We start from the raw sequence: 22,742 nt of genomic DNA on the forward strand, positions 1-22,742 counted from the left end.
CAACAGCCCTGGAGAAACTCAGAAATAAAACAACCCTCAAAGGACATCCCCCACAACCCCCATTGTCACTTTAGCTGACCACTGCCCAGGGCTGAACTGGCCCACAATAAAGTGGTGACAGTGTGTGAGGGCCCAGGGACTGACGAAGCTACATCCCAGGCTCCCAGAACCACGGTAAACACAACTCAGTCATCTGAGATGGACTGCAGGTCTGGTTTTATTCCTCACGGGGACGGGTGCCATTTGCTCCACACCGATTTCAACAAAACACGAGTTAGAATCCCAGTTCTGTTCTACACATAAAGCCACTGGCTAGAAGCAAAGGGAGGGAGCCTCACCTAAGCCAGAAATTGATCGGCAAAACAAAGGAAGCACAAACCAGTGAGCAAGGTAATCTCTCTCCACAGTTAGTTATCCCCAGAGCTGTCTTTCAGCCTTTCCATTTCACACCCTATCATAGATATCTATATCCCCCTCAACTCACTAGGCCGTAAAAAAGGTAATCTCTTTCCTTTTTAAGCACACTAATCTACTATCTCAGTGACTTAAAATACGACTATTTGAATAGCTGATTTTAAGAAATAAGGGAAATAATTTATGCTCTCTTCCATTTCCCCTGGCTTCCAGAGACTAGAAAGTGAGTTAAGTGCCAGGGCTGTAGTAAGCACAATACCCAAAGCCTTTAGGTAATGTTTCCAACAAAAGGTGGCATGGATTCTTTAGAGCGGCAGTTATCAGAACATCATCCCGGACCCCTGCAGTCCCTTGCAGGGGAGTCTGTGAAGTCAAAATTTGTTCATAATCATTCTGAAATATGATTTGCTTTTGTTCATTTCATCTTCTCAGGAGGATGAGAAGATGAAATGGAGTTTTCCAGAGACTACTTGAGGTGACACTGCAACAGAATGAATGCAGAAGCAGATCTGAGAATCCAATTGTCTTTTGTTAGGGCAGTCATTAAAGGGATTTACAACATTTCTCTTCTTACGAAATTATTTTTGCTTTGGAAAATAGTTGTTTTTCATTAAAAACATGTTATTTATAGTCACATGTAATGAGTTTGCTATTGTTCTTTTTAAATGAATCAATAACAATTTTTTCATTTTTCAGTTTTAGTTTCTAATATAGTAAACGTTGATAGATATAACCCACATGAATAACAATTCTTTGGGGTCCTCAATAATTTCTGAGAGTGTAAAGATTTGAGAATTGCCACGTTAGAGCATCATTTCCTCAGAAAGTCTCAGTAAATGACTGGGAAACAGCACCATAAACCACATGCAGAAACAGAGGGCTTATTCTGGACTTCATTCGTTTCTTTCTTCCTCTCTCTCTCTCTCTCTCTCTCTCTCTCTCTCTCTCTCTCTCTCTCTCTCAACATAAATAAGAAAAATAACTCCTAGTTTATAAATTACCTCTTCTTCAGATAAAACAGAGCCATCTTTTGAATATCCTAGTCACTCCAAGCTTCCTCAGAACAAACAAGAGGCGGTTACTATGAAAAGCAGAGCGGTGGAATACTGTTGATTTTTATGGGCTTGCTTGGGTAATCCTGTGTAAATTGTAAATTGTTCTAGGCTGTGAGACTATTTTATCCTCTTCAACCCAGAAATTACGGTCCAGTTTTGTTTCTTGACACTATTTATTATTACCTGCCTGTGTCAGCAGGTGAGCTTGAAGGCAAGGACTGCGTCTCACCCCTCTGTTTGCAGTGTCTGCAGTCCTGTCACCTGGAGCCCTAAGGCCCTTTGCACTCTGACCCCACCTCTCCTAGAATGACCTCATCCCATCCTTCCCAGTCTACTTCAGTCCTACAGCCTCTAAATCTCTTGAGATGCCTCAAAAGTTCAAGCACTCTCTCACTGGAGGGTATTTGCGCCTGCTGTCACCTCGGCCTAGAATCCTCTCCCCTAGTTACTTCTCCGCTTCCTTCCCGTTCCTGCTCAGCCATGACTTTGGGGAGGCTTCCCCATGTCTGTATATAAAAAGGCTCCCCCCGCACCCCCAACCCCATCACTCTTCACACCCTTCCCCTGCTTCACTTTTCTCCACTGTACTCAATACTGCCTGACATGTACCATATTTTGTTGATTGCAAGATGCACGTTTGTTTTTAGATTTTAAAACAACTGGAATACGGAGTGTCCTAATAATTGGTGGTGTCTTAAAACTGCCGCGGGCCTGAACGGACATTGAGTCTTTCCATGGATTTGCAGTTGCTTCTGCCAGGGCTCGGGAGTGCTACCCACTGAGCCGACTTGAAGTGAAGTTCTGTTTAAGGGTTTGTTTAGACCACACTGGCAGAGTGAATTGAGACAACAAACTGGTGACTAGAAACTTGTGATTCATATTCTCAGGGGAGATAACCCTCCCATAGTGCCACGGTTGAGACATTCAAGTTTCCCTGCTGGCCTCTGCTGTGTGGAGGGATTTTTCCCCTTGTTTATTTTTCACACTGAAGGTGCAGGCTTTTGATGTCCCAGCTCCATGTGGGGTCTCTTCTGAGACTCGCTATCTTGGGCATGCTTTCCTTTCTTCGAGGTACATAAGATAACCGTTCACTTTACAGTTGATGGCAACGTAAGGGTCTATGAAATACGTGTACTTGTTTTCTTCCTGCCTCCCTCACTAGACTAGAAGCTCCATGAACTTGGATTGCTTGTTCATTTGTGGTATCTTCAGTGCCTAGAACAGTGCCAGGTACATAGCAGGCTCTCGACAAATGTCTGTTGAATGAATAAACAGTAGACACCCAATATACGTTTGTTGAATGGCTAAATGAATAAGTTAATTTCTGTCTGGGAACAAAAGAAGAAGATTTGGAACGTGAGACTACAACAGTTAACCTGACCAATCACCTGCTCTCACTGTATATAGCATCTGAAATTTAGTCTCTCCTTTGCCTTTGTGCATAATACTTTGCACAAATATGGTTTGGCTTATTAAAAAATATTTCAAACAGGACATGCAACAGACACATAAATTTAATATTCACATTAGCATTTTACGCTCTGAAGAATCAGTGAAGGGTACTTTGGGACAGATAAATTGCAAATCATTTGATGCTAACGATAAGCCACGTAAAGGAAAAACTCCCACTCTAAGCCTTCTGGTTAGTGCTGACCCGGAGCAGAGAGGCCAGCCCAAAGGGAGGGGGCAGCCTGGCCAGCGGCCAGCCTCCCTAGAAAAGAGAGAGAGTTGTGCCATTGCCATTTCTAATATATACAAAACACGAACACTGAACTTCAGGCATCACGCTTACTGGATTTTTTTCTTCACACACTAGATTTTTAGAAACAAACCTTTAAAAGTAAATCTCCTTTTTTCTAAGAATGTTCTATATTCCTCACTCAAAAAAATGTACTTACTCTGAGGAGGAAAAATCAGTTCTGTGCCAAAACCCATCCCCCCACAAAATCCTTCAAAGCAACAGAAAAAGGGTGGTGACAGGAAGCTGGGAGGTTCTCCTCAGGAGATTTGAGGAGAATACGAATTGTCTCAAATCATCAAAGCCTTGAGGAGGCTGTGTCTTCAAAAAGAATTTTATATAGAGTAACCTACTAACTCTAGGCATAGAACTCAAAACCCTTCTATTGCTACTTATGACAATAAGCTTTAGAGTCAAACAAACCTAAAGCTGAGTGATCTTGGGCAAATTATTGAAGGCACTGTTTGATTTGCCTCGTCTGAAAAACAACAACAGGTATACTTATTTCATGAGGGTTGTTATAAGGATTACATGAGATAATAATACATTTTAACACCTGGTATAGTATTGAGCAAATAGAAATAGTCAATCAAAAATAAGAATTTTATTACCATTATTACAGAGAAAACATTCAATGGCTATTATATTGTCACCAACTATATTACTAATTATTATCTTCCATCAGCTGAATTCTGGGGAAAAAGAGTTTTATTTCATGTACAAAGGGAAGAAGAAAGAACTTCTACTGAAGGAACGGATTTTAAAAATACCTTGATATTGCTCAATTTTGTGTGGGACATGAAAACCACAGGCTCTGCTTGACAACACTGTGCCATTCACTGATCCCTGGGACTATAATATCCACCAGCTCAGCGTTCTCCAAAATACAGTTTTTAATTAATTATTCCATTAATGTTTTGTGTGTCCACTCATTCTAGGGCTCAGTACAACTCTTCCCTTTCTGCTATTATACACTCTGATATCACTGATGGTGGGTAGATGAGACAGAGGGAGAGAGAAATTAAAAATGACAACCTGGAGGTCATCATAATGGTTTAATCGGAAAATTACATAATAAAAAACTGCCCCCAATAGTGTGTGTGTGTGTGTGTGTGTGTGTGTATGTGTGTGTATGTGTGTGTGTGTGTGTGTGTGTGTGTGTGTGTGCGCATTTTATGGATAAAAATCACACTTTCTCTTGAAAGTCCACCTGGGTTCCACTTCAAATGTTTTCACAACTTAGTCTTCACAAGAAGATACATGAAGACACTATACTATTCGTTACAGTTTTATTCTCTCAGAATAAAAGAAAATTTGATAACCCGAAACGGATATGACGTTGCCCCTGAACACACTGAAGGGCTGACTGATTAATGGCAAAACCGTTCATTCCCTTCACTTCAACTTGTCTTTAAGTCGCCGCCCACTTCTTTCACCAATTCCTCATCTCAGAAGATAAAAGTCCTCAGAAGCATTTTATCCAAAGCAGTTGTCGTTCCTACCTGTAAGGTGAGGGGTGGGGCTCTGGGTCACAGGCAGCAGCTGCTGGGGAGGCGACCTTGGTGTTTTCTAGATCTACATTCCCTAGAAAATCATGGGGGGGAAAGTTCAGTATCTGAGACGGAACATAATCATAATCGCCTTGTAGCTTTAAAAAAAAAAAAATCAGGCAGTTTCAAACAACTTTCTCTTTCCAAAAATATTCTGGGCATAAACTTTAAACTCTGGGAAGCTCAACACATAAATTATTCAAGTCATCACATCCAAGTATTCTCAGATAGTCAGAACCCATTTATAAAATAAAATAAAAGTGATTTTCCAAAACAAGCACAGAATTAATCCTAATTCAAGAATCACTATTTCTCAGAAAGCAGATGGTTAAATTAGGCAGAAAATAAAGGGCAGAGTGAGATGTAGGATGAAACAAATTTGAATTCAGGGCCAAAGTAAAGAGTCATCTCTATAAGCTCAGATCACTGTAGCCAATGTCAGGTTACAGATTTTTGTCATTTCATTCATTTACTCACTCATTCACCAATGACTTACTGAGTAACTGTTAGGCGCCCCCAAGGAGTATTTGGTGAAAGGCATCACGAAGTCCCTGTTCCCAAGCTCACACAAGCCTATGGCTGGTATTATCGCTGCCATTTCGCAGGTAAGGAAGCTAAGGCATAGACAGGACTCAAATGCAGGCAGTCCTGCTCATAACCATTAGGAGCTCTCAGTTTTGTGGGTTATTCGTTTGGCCTTTCCTTAGCACTCAGGTAAGCATGTGCTTCAGTGTGTATTTAGATAACCCTGCTTTAACCTCCTCTAGTTAAGACAGCAAGAAACTGAAGCCCAAAGTCCAATTCTCAATACAAAAATACAACTTAATGAAATAAACATCAAACCCTGAACGTTTCAGAGTTTGGTAGCAATGTAAAGGTACAAATGACAGGCAAATATTCGTGATCTGACTTTAGTCTCATTTGTGTGTGTGTGTGTGTGTGTGTGTGTGTGTGTGTGTGTGTGTGAATACGATCTATTTCTCTTTTCATCAAAGACCTTAGAGCTAAAGCCACCCAACTTTCCTCTTGTGAGATAATAGAAAATAAATACATTAGTCTCTGCCCCAGTTCCTGGCACAGGACGCCGAAAACCCTTACAATTTCCTAAGTGTCAGAGCACTAGGAACATCTTTTGTTCTTATATTTGGTCTTTGACCCCAGTTCCTGACACAGAGCTCCTAAATGCCTGGGAACTTCCTGGGTGATAGGAGTGTCTTTCGTTCTAATGAGGTGACTCTTGGTGGGCTTCTGGTCGGGGACTGGTCACCAAAAAGATCAAGTCATGATTGGAAGCTTGGGATTTTAGCTCCACCAAGAGGAAGGGGCTGGAAATGGAGTTAACGATCCATCATGCCTACGTGATGAAGCTTCCATAAAAGTCCTAAAAGTATGAGGTTCGGAGAGCTTCCAGGTTGGTGAACACATCCATATACTTGGAGGGTGACACTCCCCAGTTGCACGGGGACAGAAGCTCCTGCACTCCATACCCTCCCAGACCTGGGGACCTACTACTTTCAGATTGGCATGTGAAGTGTGTGTAGGGGCGGGAGCCGTCCTGTGGGGCTGAGCCCTTACCCCGGGGGATCTGACGCTATCTCCAGACAGAGTGTCAGAACGGAGTTACATGGAAGGACACCCAGCGGGTGTGAGAGAATTGCTGGGTGTGGGTAAAAATAACCCCACACATCTGGTGTCAGAAGTGTTGTGAGTGTGGTAGTAGCGTGAGAGTAAAGGAGATACACAGGAGGAAAACTAAGCTTTTTACACCTCTCAACAAAGGAACTAAATCTAAGACAATTGTCAGATGTTCCCCAGTCTCTGCCACTCTGTGAAGAGGCCCTTTTCACGGAGAGATGAATGAGTACAGGAAAGTTCTCCCTTATGTTGACCTAAGGAAAATCTGCTCGCTAATAAATTCTGCTCCCGGATCACTCCTCCCCACAATATCCTTTCAAATATTTACTACCTGCGATCACATTGCCTGCAGGTTCCTTCCCTGGCTGACTGTCTCCGGTTCTCTCATCGTCCCTTAGGTAGTCCCTAACCAAGCTGGCCTCATTCAGTTGTTCCACTTTGTCCCGTTTAAAATAAGAAGCTAAAACGAACAACTTTTTCAGATGTGTTCCAATCCATGCAGAGTACACTGAGACAATAATCTCTTAATAAGGACACAATATTTCTTGACATAATATCCTAATAGGGCACTTGATCTTGTTTTTTTTTTAACTGAAAACCTACCCTGTTGGCCTAAATAAGTCAATCAAGAGCTCCAGGGCTTACAAAAATAAATGTATTCCAAGCCCAGTCTCTCAAAAATAGTTCTATTTTTGAAACAGATTATTTTTGGAAAATATTGACTTTTTAACTTCAATGCAGGACTTTACAAATGCATATTATTTCAAGTTAACTTTTTGAAATTACACTAATATATGCTTTGCTCATTGTAGAACAAATGAGACAAACATTTTGCCTTTACCCTTCCAGACTTTAACATACAAACAATCCATTACTCAGTGTAGAAAAAAATCAGGAAATACAGGTAAGTGAAAAAAAAAAAAAAAAAAGAAGAAGGAGAAGAAAAAACAACTACAATCTCACTAGCCAAAGATAACCATTGTTAACATTTTGGTGCAATCCTTTCAGAAATATGTTTATATATTTATAAATGTACTTATACATATATACGTATATCTGTGTATGTATATATATGTACATACATCTATATATTTATACTTTTTCCTGCCCATCCCCAGCCATCAGCTTCGTGTGGGGCATGGTCAATATAGTACCGTAAGTTGATCAGTTGGACTATTATGCCCACTCACTCAGGATTCTCCAAAATACAGCTTTCCATTAATTATTCATTAATGTTTCATAGTTCCCACTCATTCTACAGCTCAGTATAAATATATGTATTTAATATATTTACATTTTTGAAAGAAAATGCATCAAATGTTATTGAATATTATTCATGAACATAGTTCAGGGTCATTAAAAACGGGACTGTACCATAACTTTAAATGGCTGTGTATTATCCCACAGGCCACACCATAATTTCTTTAACCAATCCCCAAGCCTCTACTGTTAGAGCCAGAGATAGTTTCAAATCTTTCACCGTTACAGACAATGACGTTCTATTAGAGGCATCTACAACCCTTTCTTAAGAACGTCCCCTATTCACAGCCTTGGAAGGGGCAGGCACTGTGCCCAAGGTTACACACTATGCTGGCCATAGCTCATTCACTGGTTTTGGGTGAACACCTCCCCAGATGTCAGTCCAATTCTCTTCCCAAAAACCTGGAGTTGGTATTAGAGACCAAAACAGACGAAAGAGCCTCAGTGGGATTAACGACGGAGCCTGCCATTTAGATGCCTTCTTGGGCCGCGTAAAAGCAGAGATGAGCAGAGGACTAAGGAGAAGAGACAACTGTCAGAGACAGGAAAATGACGCATTCAAGCAAAGAGAAGAGGAAACAAAGAACCGCAGGGTCCAGGAGGAAGAGCCGCGGGGTCCAGAGAGGCCACCTGCCCAATTTTTAATTCCCATGAGGTCCAACTGTGCTGCCCGCAATTGGATTCGGAATGATTCCTTTATGTCCTAACAATAAGCTCTTTCTTTTTGCTTTTTACCATGAAATATACCATACACATGAAACACTCCCTGAAAAGCAGACAGAGCCAAAAATGTTAATATCAATACTGTCTATTCATTATCTAGGTTAATTATTAGTACTTTAGAAGTCCCTTGCATAATGCCCCTTCCCAATCACATCTCCTCCTATTCTGAATTTTGAGTAAATTATTCCCTTGTTATTTCATATATTAATTACTACTGTGTAAAAACTTCCTTATTTTAGGAATTTTTAGCTATACACAAAATTAGAGAATAGTGGAATGAAGACTCATATACCATCACCTGTCTTCCCAACATCTTACGTCTTGTTTCATCTATGTCCCACCTCTCTGCCCCGACATCACATGTACAGTGGATTATTCAAAGCAAAGCCCAGGCACCATTATATCCACTCAGGATATATCTCTAAAGAAAAGGATTTTCAACAGAGGTACAGTATCATTATCACTCCTACAAAATTGGCAATTCCAGAATATTATTTAAAACCTGGTCCATGTTCAAATTTCTCCAGTTGTTTCACAGATTTTTTTAAACAGCTGGTTTGCATCAGAATCCAAATAAGGGTCAAACACTAAATTTAGCTTATACGTATCTTAAGTCTCTAAGTCTACATGAATCTTCACCCCATTGTTTTTCATACAATATATTTGTTGAAATAAAAATTAATTTCCCACATTCTGTATTTGGCTGATTGCATTTTCATGGTGTCCCTTTAACAGAGTCTTCTATCCCCTGTATTACCTGTAGACTGGTCATAGACCTAGAGCTGTGTTGTCTAATACTATAGCCACTAGCACATGTGGCTAAATTTAAATTAATTAAAACTAAATCAAATGTAAAATTCACTCCCCCGGTGTCTCTAGCCACATTCCAAGTACTCAAAAGCCACAGGTTGCTAGTGGCTACTGCACTGGACAGCACAGAAGCATTTTCATCACCAAGGAAAATTCTATTGGGTAGTTTTGACCTAGAGGCTTGACTAGGTTCAGGTTCAGTTCTCACCAGAATACTCCAGACAGGGTGCATGTAATTCCTATAGCAGCAAAGCAGGAAGCACATGCTACATGCTTGTCACAACTTTAATAAAGATGGATCACTGGTTCATGTTGTCAGCCTAATTCCTCTAATGGTTTTAGCTGCCATTCATGATTATGTCGAAAATAGATCTATTTCATTAGAGGCTAGAAAATTATTTTTCTAATTCTAGCACCTTCTACATGCATTAGTCACAATTCTTCTATAAAATAATAAACTCCCCACATCAACTATGTGGTTTTCTCTGGGAGGCAGGATAAAGGATTAGTCTTCCCCAATTGTCAGAATACTGAGTTAGAATCATAGCAATTGCGATACAATCATTATTTTTTTGAAGTATTAGAAACACAATTTAGAACTGTTAGAAATATGATTTTGACATATTTTAGTATATGTGCTGCTGAAGCGAGCACTGATTTTGACATATTTTATGTGTTTCAAGCTTTCTTAGTTTTGGCCAGTGGCCGAAAGGAGAGTTGGCTCCTTTGTTCCTTTAACATGACCCCAGGAGCCTTGCTTACAATACAAGTTCCAAGCTCATGTAATAAATGCCCTGCCCCAGACCTGGAATCAGCCATTTCTCTAAGAATCTTGGTTCTTTTTCATGAGGAACAGTATCTAGAGACCACAGTCCAGGTAAAATATTACACACACACACACACACACACACACACACACACACACCCCGACACGTATTATGAATTCTTCCATCTAAAACAGCCGAACTCACAGAATCAGAGAATAGAATGCTAGCTGCCGGAGACTGTAGAGAGGGGGGAGCAATGGGGAATTGCTCATCAATGGGTATAAATTCTCAATTATATAAGATAAGTAAGTTCTAGACATCTGCTGTACATATTGTCCCTATAAGTAATACTGTATTGTACACAAAAAAATTGTGGATGTATTTCACAGAAATAAAATTAAAAAAAAGAACATTAGTAAAACAAAGAAACAAATAAAACATCATGCCAGTTCAGTGTGTATAGGGAAAGTGCAGAGCTGCACCAAGAGAGATACAGACTCCATCAATTTAACTCCATACTTGTCAAGTTCCTAACAAGTGCCCGGCCCTATGCTAGGCACTGGAGATAATGTGCTAAAGCCGACTCAGTTCTGGCCCTCATGAAGCTCTATCAGGAAAGACTGTGAAGGGCCTTTATCCCACAGGTGATAAAAAATGTTAAGCTAGAAAATGACATGGTCAAATTTTATTCTTTGGTAGGATTCTATGGCAGCTGCTGGTAGGGATGGATTTTGGTGGATCAGATAGGAGGCCTTTGCAGAAGTTCACACAATAGTGAGGACCTTATAGTGACAGTTGAAACAGAGTAGAGAGGCCTGGATTAGAAAATAATTAGGTGGACAAATTTAGTTTTTGTGTGCCCATGCTGGCTCCTGGCAACCTGTATTTATTAAGTGTTCACAAACCATCTGTGACATATTGTAGAACTTTGTGGAGAAGCTGTATCAAGTTTAATGGTTTACAGATTCTGGATTCTAATCCCTCTTCCCCTTTGGGATTATTGCTACATAGGTTCATTTCAAGTCTCTGATATTCTTCAAAGATGACACACAGTTACATTTGCAGATTCTTGCAGGACCCCTGATGTAAGTCATCTGTCAATATTTTGGCTTTCAAATACTCAACCTTCTCCTCCTAGTAGATCAGCATTGTAAATATTACACCACGGAAGTCAGAATGGAAGCTCTTTCTTTTTTTCAGCCCTAAGAAGTTAGGAAACAGGCACATGACCTACAATATTCCCACGGAGAATCCGAAATAGGAGTGATACAAAGACTGAATTCATCCAGCGGCAGCCAAACAGCACTGACCAAACTGGTGTTGCTTAGTTAGCCTCTACCGTCTCCTCAGCCTTCCTTCTACCAATGTGGTGAGCCTCCTGTATCCTTCCCACGATCTTCTGTTTAAGGCAGCTAGAATTCGTTTCTACTGCCTGTAGCCAAGAACTGACCAAAATACCTGGAGAGCATTTGCCTGGGTCCAGAAGTATGAACTTAAAGTAGCTGGATGTCCTATCTTCATTCTGATCGTCTTTATTATTATAGCCAAGACTTAGTGATCACGTACTGTATGTCAATTACTTTCTGAGCGTTTTGCAGGCATCATCTTATTGAAACCTCACTGAATCTCACAGAATTGCATAACGATTGGCGTTGATACTACAAGTTCCTTTTTAGAGTTTAAGAAATTGAGGCTCAGCAAAATCAAGTAACTTGCAATTAGTAACTTGCAAAATCAAGATGACCAGCAATTAGGAACAGAAGTGATAGGAACTCAGGCTGTCCAAACCAAAGGTAACACTCTTAATAACCTAACTACATTACACACTGACTCCTCTTTCAATCTTTTTTATTGTGAAATATGCGTGTAACACACATACAGAAAAGTACACACAAGTGTGCTGTTCGATGAATTATCACAAGGCAAACACCTAAATAACTACTACCTATGCCAAGAAATAGAATATCCCTGGCTTTCTAGAAGCTCCACTCACGATCCTCTCCATCATTACCCACTCTGTTCCTCCTTAACCGTTATCCTAATCTATGGGAATTGTTTCCTTGCTTTTCTTTATAGTTCTTAATATGCATTCCTACACAGCGTTACTTCATTCTGCCTGTTTTCTGAACGCTATATAAAGGCAAATTATACAGAGTATTTTAAGTCCAGCTTCTTTCACTCAACATTATGTTTGAAAGATTCATCCATGTAGTTGTGAGTAGGTAGGTTCATTTTCGTGGCTGTATATTATTCCGTGAATATACCATAACTTATCAATATACTGTTGATGAAATTTGGGTTATTTCTAGTTTTGGGGTATTATGAATAATGTTGCTATGAATATTCTTGTATTAGATTGGTGCAAAAGTAACTGCGGTTTCAAAGGTTAAAAACAATTGCAAAAACCGCAATTACTTGTGCACCAACGACATGTCTCTTGGTACACACATGCATGCACTTAACGTTAGATACACACCTAAGAATGGAATGGTTGAGTCATAGAATTGTGAATGATGAACTTTGGTAAATAATGCCAAACTATTTTTCAAAGGGGTTGCACCAAATATGCACCCCGGCTAGCATGGAGGAGCATCCCCACCACGCTGTAACCTCTCTGATATTTGGTCATATTAATATTTTTCATTTGGGCTATTCTGGTGGGTGTATGCTTATTTAGTTGGCGCATCAGGGATGACTTACCATGTTTCTTGGCCATTTAGAAATCCTCTTTTGTAAAGTGACTGTTCAAGTCTCTTGCCTATTTTACCATTGGATTTTTTTTTGTCAAATGATCCTTTATTGAAATATTTTCCTTTGTAGTTCTCAACTAGATGGGCATTCCACCACACCACTGTTGATGTCACATATGGCACGAGGGTAGCGGCCATCAACATTGCAGCCAATATATATTAGGCAGTTCCCAGGATCTCTTTTATAGTGTTGTCTAGCTAAAGGTCAGTGCCATGAGCTGTCCAGCAATTTTGATAATCTCATCAAATCTGAACTTCTACTACGCTTAATATCCTTCTGCTTCTTTTTGTTTCTTGGCGGTTCCTGAGGGCTTTGATGATCAGAACAGGCAGAAAGTACCACCTTAATCTGGACCTGTCTTTTCTAAATGATCAGTGTTACTGTAATCCTCAAACCCTTCCAATCATTGGTTGCCGTGGTGATGTTATTATCCACCTTTTTTGGAGACAGACCCCGGGGGCTGATCTCAGGGGCTCAGGTAGACATGGTACCAACTTCCCCCATCAGTACACCTTAGATGTACGGTTTTTATCTCGTTGGGGTCAAATTTAGACAGCACAGTGGAGGAGGCTGGTTACCGGATGAACCTGGATTAGGGATGACCGGAGCAAGTTGGCTCTTGGCCTCCTCTGAGCCAAAACTCAAGAGATGGATTGTCTTTTTATTTATAGGCATTCTGGAAACAAGTCTTTTGTCAAATATGTGTGTTTATCAACCAGCTTCCACTCTGTGGTTTACCTTTTCCCTCTTTTAATGATATCCTTTGATGAACCAACCAAAGTTCTTAATTTTAATGTTGTCAAAATGTATCAATCTTTTCCTTTATTGGTCTTTGGGTGTTCTAAGATGTCTTTCCCTACAATGAGATCAAGAAAATATTCTCCTATGTTATCTATATTAAGATTATTGTATTGCCTTTCACATTTTGATTTACAATCCAACTCGAGTTGGTATTTTTTTGTAGGTATGCTGTGTGAGAAAAGGATCAAGTTTCTTTTTTCCTTCTTTTCTCTTAGATTATTTAATTGTCCCAGAAACATTTACCATTCTTCCCCCACTACTCTACACTACAATCTTTTGTTTCTAGGCTTTTATCTTATTTCTAGGGCTTATGGGACTATTGTGTAAAAGCTTTAACGTAAGTCTTGATACCTGATAGGGAAAATCTTTTCATCTTGTTGTTCTTAACAGTGTCTTTGCTATTTGTGGCCTTTCACTTCTACATATTATTTTAGAGCCAGCTTGTCAAATTCCATCCAAAAAGCCCACCAAAACCCTGCTGGGATTTTTATTGGGTTTGCAGTTTATCTATACATCAAGTTGGGGAGAATTGACATCTTTACAATATTGAGTCTTCCAATTTAAGAATACGGTACATCTTTCCATTTATTTATTCTTTACTCTCTCTCAATAATGTATTATAATCTTCTGCAGAAAGATTTTGAATACATTTTGTGAGATTTATTCCTAATTTTTAAATTCTGTGGTAAATAACATTTTAATGCTTTTAAACTTGGTTTCTGGTACATATAAAAGCAATGGGATTTTGCATATTGGCTCTGTATCCAGCAATCTGGCCAAACTTATCAATTCTAATAATTTATCTGTAGATCCTTTTGGATTCTCCATGTACACAGTCATCATCTGCAAACAACAGATTTAACAGGATTTCTTTCTCATCCTCATGTATTTTTCTTGCCTGACTGTACGAGCAAGAATATCCAGGAAAATGATAAACAGCAAGTGGTGAGAGTGGGCACCCTTGTTGTATTCCCAATCTCAAGAGCAAAACTTTCAAATTTCACCATTACATTTGATGTTGTTTGTAGGTTTCTTTGTAGGTATGTTTTATCCAATTAAGGAGCTTTCCTTTTATTCCTAGTTTGCTAAAAGTTTTGAATCATAAACGGAGGTTAAATTTTACCACTTTTTATTAAACTGTTAATTTTTATCCTCTAATGTATTAAAATGCTGATTTACACTGATGTGTTTTTCTTAATGTTAAAATAACTTTGCATTCCTGGAAAAGTCCAACTTGGTCATATATATTGCTGGATTCAGTGTGTTAATATTTTTTTGATGACTTTCTGCATCTATGTTAATGAGATTAAATTGCAATTTTTCTTCCAAATAGGATCATTATGATTCTGCCTGAAGGATTTAATTATTCCTCTAGTACAGGTCTGCAGGTGATAAATCCTGTATTTGATTGTCTGAAAATATCTTTATTTCACCTTCATTCTTGAAGACTTCACTGAAAAAAAATTCTGTATTGACAGTTACTCTTTCACTATTCTAAAGATAATCTAGCTTTCACTGCTCTGTGCAAAAGTCAGCTATCAGGCTAATGACTATTCCCTTAAAGACAAACTGTAATATTTCTCTGGCTACTTTTAATATTTTCTCTTTGCTTTGGTTTTATAGCAGTTTTAACTTAATGTGTACCTACTGTAGATTATATTGTACTTACCCTACTTGGGGTACACAGAGCTTCTTGAATCTGTGAATTTCATTAGTTTTGGAAAATTCACAGCTATTATCTCATTGAACATTGCTTCTGTTCGTTCTTGCTCTCCTCACCACCCAGGACTCCAATTATGCAAATGTTAGATGTTCTCACCATATCCTCTTTGTCTCTTACCTTTCCTGAATTTTCCATTCTTGCATTTTTACATATTTCCTTCTGGATATTTTCTTCTGACCTTTCTTCCAGTTCACTATTCTCTCTTCAGGTGTAATAACTTGTTGCTGAACATATCAATTGAGTTCTTAATTTTCATCTGTATTTTTCAGTTACAGAATTTCTATTTGGTTCTGTTTTTAGAAATTTCAATTCTCTGCCAAATTTCTCAACCTTGTCTTTTCTCTCCTTGAACATAATAAATATTATTTTTAAGTCTGTATCTGATGACTCCAAAATCTGGTGCCCCCATGGATCCATTTTTACTGTCTGTTGTTTCTTTCGTTTTTGTTCACATTATCTCTTCTTACGCAGTCATTTTTGATATGTGGCAGAAACTGTTCTCGCAAAACTGTTTATAGAAATAATTTGAAGCCAACAACAATCCTTCAGAGAACATCTGCATTTACTTCTTCCACGTCGCTAGAGGCACTAGCACCCTAAGGTCACCTTGATACAATTTCATGAACTTAGGTGTTTCTGAAGCTGAGCTGCTGTCCCTGCAATGCTCTATTTCTCACTTACCCTGACTTCCAGAACATGGCCTTTCATGGTCCCAATCCAAAGGAAAGGGGGTTCACCAGGGTTCCCCCTGCTTGATTGGTTCTGAATATTAATCCCTGTTGCTTTAGTCCAGAGAGGTATTTTCACACCCTTGCCACTCAGTCTCCCCACTCAGGAATCCAGCATATGCCCTCAGAGGAGAACGGAGCCCCATATGGACACTAATCCTTGGACCTTTATACTTCTTTATACTTTTATACTACTTTATACTACTTTATACTACTGTTTTAGAGTATAATTATAACAGTAGACCTTTATACTACGCTTTATACTTCTGCCCACACATGGATGGATCGTAGCCTGGTAATTCTTCATTATCTGACTAGCTCTCCAGGATCTTCAAGATGTTTATATTTTGACAATTATTTTCTAATTGTCTCCATGGAGAATTGATCCCAATCACCTAGTCTGCCATTACTCAAAACAGAAACCTCCATTGTCTCTTTACCTTTTTCAGTTTGAAGATACCAGTGAATAAAATTGAAACAAATGAAAATTTTAAAAGTCTTCCTTCTTTCTGTCATTGACTAACAGTATCAGCTCATCTAAGTAATGGTTCTATCCCCCTTTGACTTATCCTGTCACTAAGGTCTTAATGAAGACTTCAGTAAGGTTGAATTTTTAGACAGAAATAAAATTAGCACCAAAATAACTGGAGACAGTAATGAGTTTAAAAATAGCATAAAATTAATCCCTAAGGAGATTTACAACCTGTATTTCATTTAAAAATTCACCTGAGAGATACAGGCCCAGGAAAGGTCCTATCCTGATGACCAGAAATGCAATACAGATGCACAAGAATGGCACTAATTTACAATATCAACATAGTGAAGAATCTCATCATGTTTGTGTGTATTTTTTCTGAATAGGCACTATAGTCACATTATTCAAAATTCAAAACGTGTAAACGTATACGGTGAAAACTTCCTCCCATCTCAGTCCCCACCTCCAAAAGCAACGAAAGTTACTAGGTTTTGTGTAGTCTTCCAGGGATATTTTATGCATATAAAAAGGTGTGTGTGTGTGTGTGTACATATAATTCTTTTTTATACTTTTATACAAATGAGAATGCTAGACATACTACTACTTTGTTTTTTCCACTTATATCTCAGAGATCTTTGCATAACTCTGTATGAAAAGCTTCCTCATTCTTTTCTACAGCTGATTAATACCTCATTGGTTGAATATTCCATAATTTATTTAATCACTTCCCTATTGATGGACATTTGTGTCCTTTCTAATCTTTTACCATTACAAACAATGCTGTAATTAACCTTATATATGTGTCAGCAAACAAACACATGAATATATCTATAGGATAAATTCCTGGAAGGAATGAATCGATGAGGGCACATCTTGTCATTTTGATGGATATTGACAAACTGCCCTCATAGCATTTGTACCAACTTACATTCTCATCAGCAATGCATAAAGCTTTTGCTTCTGCACACCCTTACCAACACAGTGAGATAACCAACTACCCAGTGTAGTTATGATTTCCTTTATTGTGAGTTAGGTTGAGCATTTTTCCTATGTTAAAAGCCACTTCTCACAGCTTCTTAACAGCTTAATGTATGCAGGAAAAAAAGTGAAGAGAGATACTGCTCTTGATTTTTAAGGTTAACGGCATACGCTAAATTATGTAGGAACTACTGGTAAAACAACTTGTAATTGGATTGAGAGAGGCAGAAAATAAGGAGAAAGAAATATGTAAGTTTATTTCCAGAAGTGTAAAGTGTGGGAGATGCAGTCCTGAACTAAAGAGAAAACAATTACAAACACAGATTTTTAGGTTTCCTAAATTTATTAATGAAATTTAGACTACTATACAGACTCAAAAGCCAATTTTTCTATAGTATAGCTTTTAATATGTCAGCCAAATATAGACGAATTCTACAAGTATTCCTAGAAGAGACCAGAGAAAGTAGGACAAGTTTTGTAAATTTAGATGGTGTGTGGGAAAATGTTTTTTTAATGGATATGTATTTATTTTAACATATATTAGGAAAAATTGATACATCAAACTAGTCATATCACAGATATTTAGAATGAAACAAAATTTTAAATGTCGATTTAAAGAAAAAATAATAAGCAAATAATATTGGAACGTATTCTCTAACGTGAGAAAAATCATGTGTGGTAACTGAATGGTCAAGATCTTGAAAACAATGAACAGAGAAGGGTAAATGAAAGCTCAAGAATAACTCCATTTATAATTGATGGCCTCTGAAGCAAAGGAGAAAGAGAAAAAAGAAACTTCCTCAAAATGATTTATTTTACAATTTTTAAAATATGAGTTTTCTTTTTAAGCTACCAGAGATGGTTTAGACATTCTGATCATACTACAGATTTAAATTTACTGCATACTTTATAGTTTCTCTACAAAGAGAACCAAAAAGCAGGTGTTGTTTTTTTAAAGCATTTGAATATCAGGTCAGATTTCTTTAGAACGGGTCTGGGTCTCGTAGGACTTCCCTTCCACTAACAAGGCCGCAAAGAGATAATTAGCCTGGGCTTTTAGATTCAAGTGCAGAGGAACTAAAAGCAGGTTATGTGGTTATAGGCTCAAGAGGCTTAAACAAAAAGAAACTAGCTGAGTTTATACTCCAGCCAAATCTGGAGACCATGTCTTCCAATTTCTCCTCAGCCCTTACGAGTGGGACATGCTCCTGAGTGCTCAGATTATAAACCTTAGGTTGTACGTTATGGATTGAATTACGACAGGGTTAACTGGCTAGCTCAACACCATAAAAACATAACTGCAGTAAGAAAAAAATATAACCCACAGGCAGACACACTTATACATTAGGACATAAAACAACAGAAAACCCAAAAGCATAAGGGCTCTTTGGCATAGACTTTGACTCTTTTGTTCCATCTAATATTGTAGCCACCAATTTTTCAATTTTAAATTGAAACAGTCACAGAAATGCAACATTTCCATCACTGCAGGAAGCCTTACTGCATTGTTCTAAGTCCTACACAAGAATCATGAACAAGTTCACCTGACCTGTTTCCAGCCCTTAACACCTAAACGCATTGATAGCTCTCGGTCACATGCACCAAACCAAGTTCCACTGCTGACTGTAGAGTCCTAACAGACGTTGCCGTTTCATTTCCCCAAAGCTCTGTACTTAAAAAAAAAAAAAAAGAGGCCTGCGTTTAAGTGATGCACCATGCATGCCTCAGGGAGTTTCACTATATAAAAAGTGACATCTCTATCCTCTTGGGGACTGAAGGACCCAGGTACCCCAAATGAGAGACTATTAAAAACAATTACAGTTCCTAGAACAGTAAGAACACTAGGACCACTGCAGAGCTTCGGACAGAAGAACGTAAACACTTTTCTTACTCTATCACCAAAACCTCAGCTAACAAACATGAATACACTCAAAAGGTAGTCTCTGCAGAGAACTCTTTTTTTTGTTGTTATGGTTATTCTGGATAATTACAAATTCCTGCTTTGAAGGAATAAGATAGACTGAAAAATCAAAACCCTTCATTGAATAACAACTCAATGTCCAAGCTCATTTCTTATTGATATTTTCCCTCTAAGAGAGGCTGACAGAAACCTCCTTCAATTTCATCCTTTCTTAGGCCTCTCTTGCTTACTCATTGGATCATTTTCCAAACGAAGGTGGCAGAAGGATCCAATCAAACAAACTCCTAATTTAAAGCAGTTTACCCAAGCCTATACAACTCTGAACCAAGCCAAACGTATGATTTCCAAAGGGGTTTTGCAAACCCAGCTGAACTCTTAACGTTTCTCAACAGCAGCACTACTGATATTTTGGGCCAGATAACACTGCATCGTGGGGGCTGTCCTGTGCCTTGCAGGATGTTTACCAGCATCTGGGGCCTCTACCCACGAATGTCAGTAATAGTTGTGACAACTAAGACGTCCCCTGGGAGAGGCAAAATTGCTCCAGCTTGAGAACGACTATTTTAACCCAAAGAACATTCTTGACTGTCTGAACCCTAATTCTTCATAATCATTTGATGCTCCTCCAAATCTCTCTGTTGAGACTTCGTCTCACAATCCAGTAAATATTTCCAGAACCTCTAGGACACAACATCAAGGACTCTAGGAGATGCACAAGATAGATTCTGTCCTCCAAGGTTTCTTGGGGGTAAGTACATCAAGAGCAGTAATAAAAGACACCCAATTATATAATGTTTTGAATTGTTGGTTTTCGTTCCTCATCTTACCAAAGTAAAAACACCTTGAGGGCAAAGACCATAACCTATCCTGGATTACCAGCATTTGCTCAATGGCCAATAAAAATAAGCTGTTGTAAACTTCAGCATAACAAGGTGACAATTTCATAGAGACGGTAAAAACTCCACAGCTAACTTGGGCAAATAAGTGAACCTCTCTCAGCTGCAAAATGGGGAGAAAATTATTGTTGACAGGATTAAGTCAGATAATACAAGTAAATCTTTTTCCACATCCTGGCACAGAGTGAGCCTTCGGTAATGTAAGCTATCATTACTATTATTTTATTAGCTATTTTATTAGCAACAAATCCTACCTCAAGGGGAAGATTTTGCTCTGGGCCACAGTAACAAATCCCTGCACAAAATAAAAAGAGATCAACACTCACTCTGCTTTTTGTGGGCAAAAAGGAGAAAGTAACCATAAGTATTTCTATCAATGTTCTGGGAAGAAAACCTGAATGCAGAAACCAATTAGAAGGTGAGGGGTGGGGGGAGACATTCAGAGACAAACCCATTACCCTCCAATATATCCCTGAACTATTCTTAAGATTTTTCTATTTTAAATGCTGGGTGTGTCTGCCATAAGCACACAATGAGCTAAAGAGCAAGTAAAAAAAAGAAATCCTTATTTTATAAATATTGACACATGCGAGGGACAGATGTTTATGAGACTTTCTGAGTGTTCATTTGAGTAATCTTTTAGAAATAATGCTTGAATTTCTATTGCTACAATGTTAAATACATGCTATCAATTTTGAATTTACTACAAAGCATCGAGTTCCTCAGAAGGAAAAAAAAAAGACTAAAATTGTTACATGTTTAAAAGTAAAAAAACAAAGTCAACCCGGGGAAAAGCTGGGTGACTCAAAGATAAACATGTATGTGTTTGACCTGAGCAGCGTTAGGCAATGGGAGATATTTGGCCTAGAAGTAAAAAGGCAGAGAAAGTGACCAGGCTGGAACATGCTCATCCAGCAACACTTCTGACAGCACAGAAGTTTAGGTGAGCAAAAGCAGACCTTGTTCTCCTAATAATAGACACCCCAGCACAGTGTGTACCATGGGCTAGGCACCAAAGGCCTCTCTCATCCACAGTGGCTCATGTAACCCCGCCATCTGATTAGGCAGGTACCAGTAGTACCTACAACATACAGGGGAGGAAACTGAGACAGCGAGAAGTTAAATGACTTGCCCAACGCCACTTAGTAAACTAAAAATTCTGTCTCCACCCCAGGCACCATGGCACCCCTTCTTCCCCTAATCTTGCAGGTGTCCATTTTAATTTCAGACCTGGAAAATTCCCACCTGCTACTCAGTGAGACCAGTCTCTCCTCCTACCCCTTTGTATTTCGAAAGGGCATCCTTTTAGTTGTGTTGTGTGTGGTGAGCACGAGGACGGTAAGGTGAAAGCATGACAGATGGACCCTTTCGCCTTTGGACACTCAAGTTACCCACACGGAGGAACTCGCGTGGGCAGAAATGGAGACAAGTCTCCTGAACAAGAAGAGGAGGGTCCTGGAAAATGAGGGAAGTCGCCAAAGTTCCTGTTTGAGCCCCAACTTCCTGCCTTTGCTCTGGCCACGACGTTCATTCAAAAGACCCCCCCAAAGCCTCCCTATTCCACCTCTGCTTTCCATCTCTCCCACTCCGAGATCGAGGGGATGAAGGCGAGGCGGGGACCTCTGTGCAGGGAGGCTAGAACCAAGTGGGGTTCCATACATGGGAAAGGGACGCTGCCTACCCGCATGGGGGCCGCGAGGCGCGTGGAAAGGCTGGGGCTGGGGACCGAGGTGGGGATCCGGGTGGGGAGCCAGAGCCGGGGAGCGAGGCCAGCGGGGCTGGGGACAGCAGCCAAGAAGTGACCCGGGGCGTGCTGAAGCTGAAGAGGCGCCAGGGGCAGAGCAGCCCTGTCACTACCATCTGGGCTGATCTGAGAAAGGAAGCAGAGCAGGAACCAAGGCACTCGAAACAGAAGAAAAGAACCTCGAGCGTAGACCAGGGCCCGGGGGGTGGCGGCTGCAGGGGTCACGGCCCGGGGGAGCGGGGCACGAGCAGGAGCGCACACAGGGGCTCCGCGCGCGAACGGGCTGCCCAGGCGGGGCCGCTCCAGCGGGGAACGCAGAGCACAACGCGGCCGAGCCTGGCGCCAAGGTGCGGGGCCCTGAGGCCGGGCGGCGCCCACCCGCCGGTGCCCCGGCCTTGCGTACCTGAGGCGGCCGCCTGGCTCCCCTCCACTCCCGGGCCGCCCGCCGACTCTCGGCCGGCTTCGGGGCTCCAGGAGCCCGGCCCGTCATCCGCCCGCGGGTCAGACATCTGCAGCCGCGCCGGCAGCACCTCCGCCGCCCGCCGTGACTGACTCCGGAAACAGCCGAGGGCAGAGTGAGTGCCCGCGGCCGCCGCCTGGGCGCGCCGGGCGGAGCCGAGCGGAGCCCGCGGGCCGGAAGGGGCAGCGCTCCGGGCGCCGGCCGGTCGCTAGCGCTCGGGCCTGCCAGGGCGGGAGGCGCGGACGCGGGCAGGATTACTGCGTACTTTCCAGTGCAGGTTTTTAAAGTCCGGGATAGAAAGAACAAACAAAAC

At 40.3% G+C, this 22,742-nt stretch overlaps 1 protein-coding gene across 4 annotated transcripts in view; it reads right to left on the bottom strand.

Moving 5' to 3' along the window:
* Positions 1-22,742, bottom strand: part of TMED8 (transmembrane p24 trafficking protein family member 8) — a 34,488-nt gene that overhangs the window by 11,648 nt on the left and 98 nt on the right. Inside the window, exons 1-2 of one of the 4 annotated variants that reach the window (XM_019733436.3) lie at positions 22,373-22,714; positions 4,710-4,791 (exon numbers count right to left, since the gene is read on the bottom strand). The exons of 1 other annotated variant lie outside the window; for it this stretch is intronic. In XM_019733436.3, the coding sequence (XP_019588995.3) occupies positions 4,710-4,791; positions 22,373-22,478 (188 nt within the window). In that variant the 5' untranslated portion in view covers positions 22,479-22,714. Of the gene's footprint in view, positions 1-1,415; positions 1,993-4,709; positions 4,792-22,372; positions 22,715-22,742 lie in introns of those variants that run through there. 2 more of the 4 variants (XM_019733437.3, XM_074327149.2) reach the window with 2 other exon arrangements.

This window comes from Rhinolophus sinicus, chromosome 3, assembly GCF_057876585.1.
Source record: "Rhinolophus sinicus isolate RSI-liver-muscle chromosome 3, RSI-T2T, whole genome shotgun sequence".
Taxonomy (NCBI): Eukaryota; Metazoa; Chordata; class Mammalia; order Chiroptera; family Rhinolophidae; genus Rhinolophus; species Rhinolophus sinicus.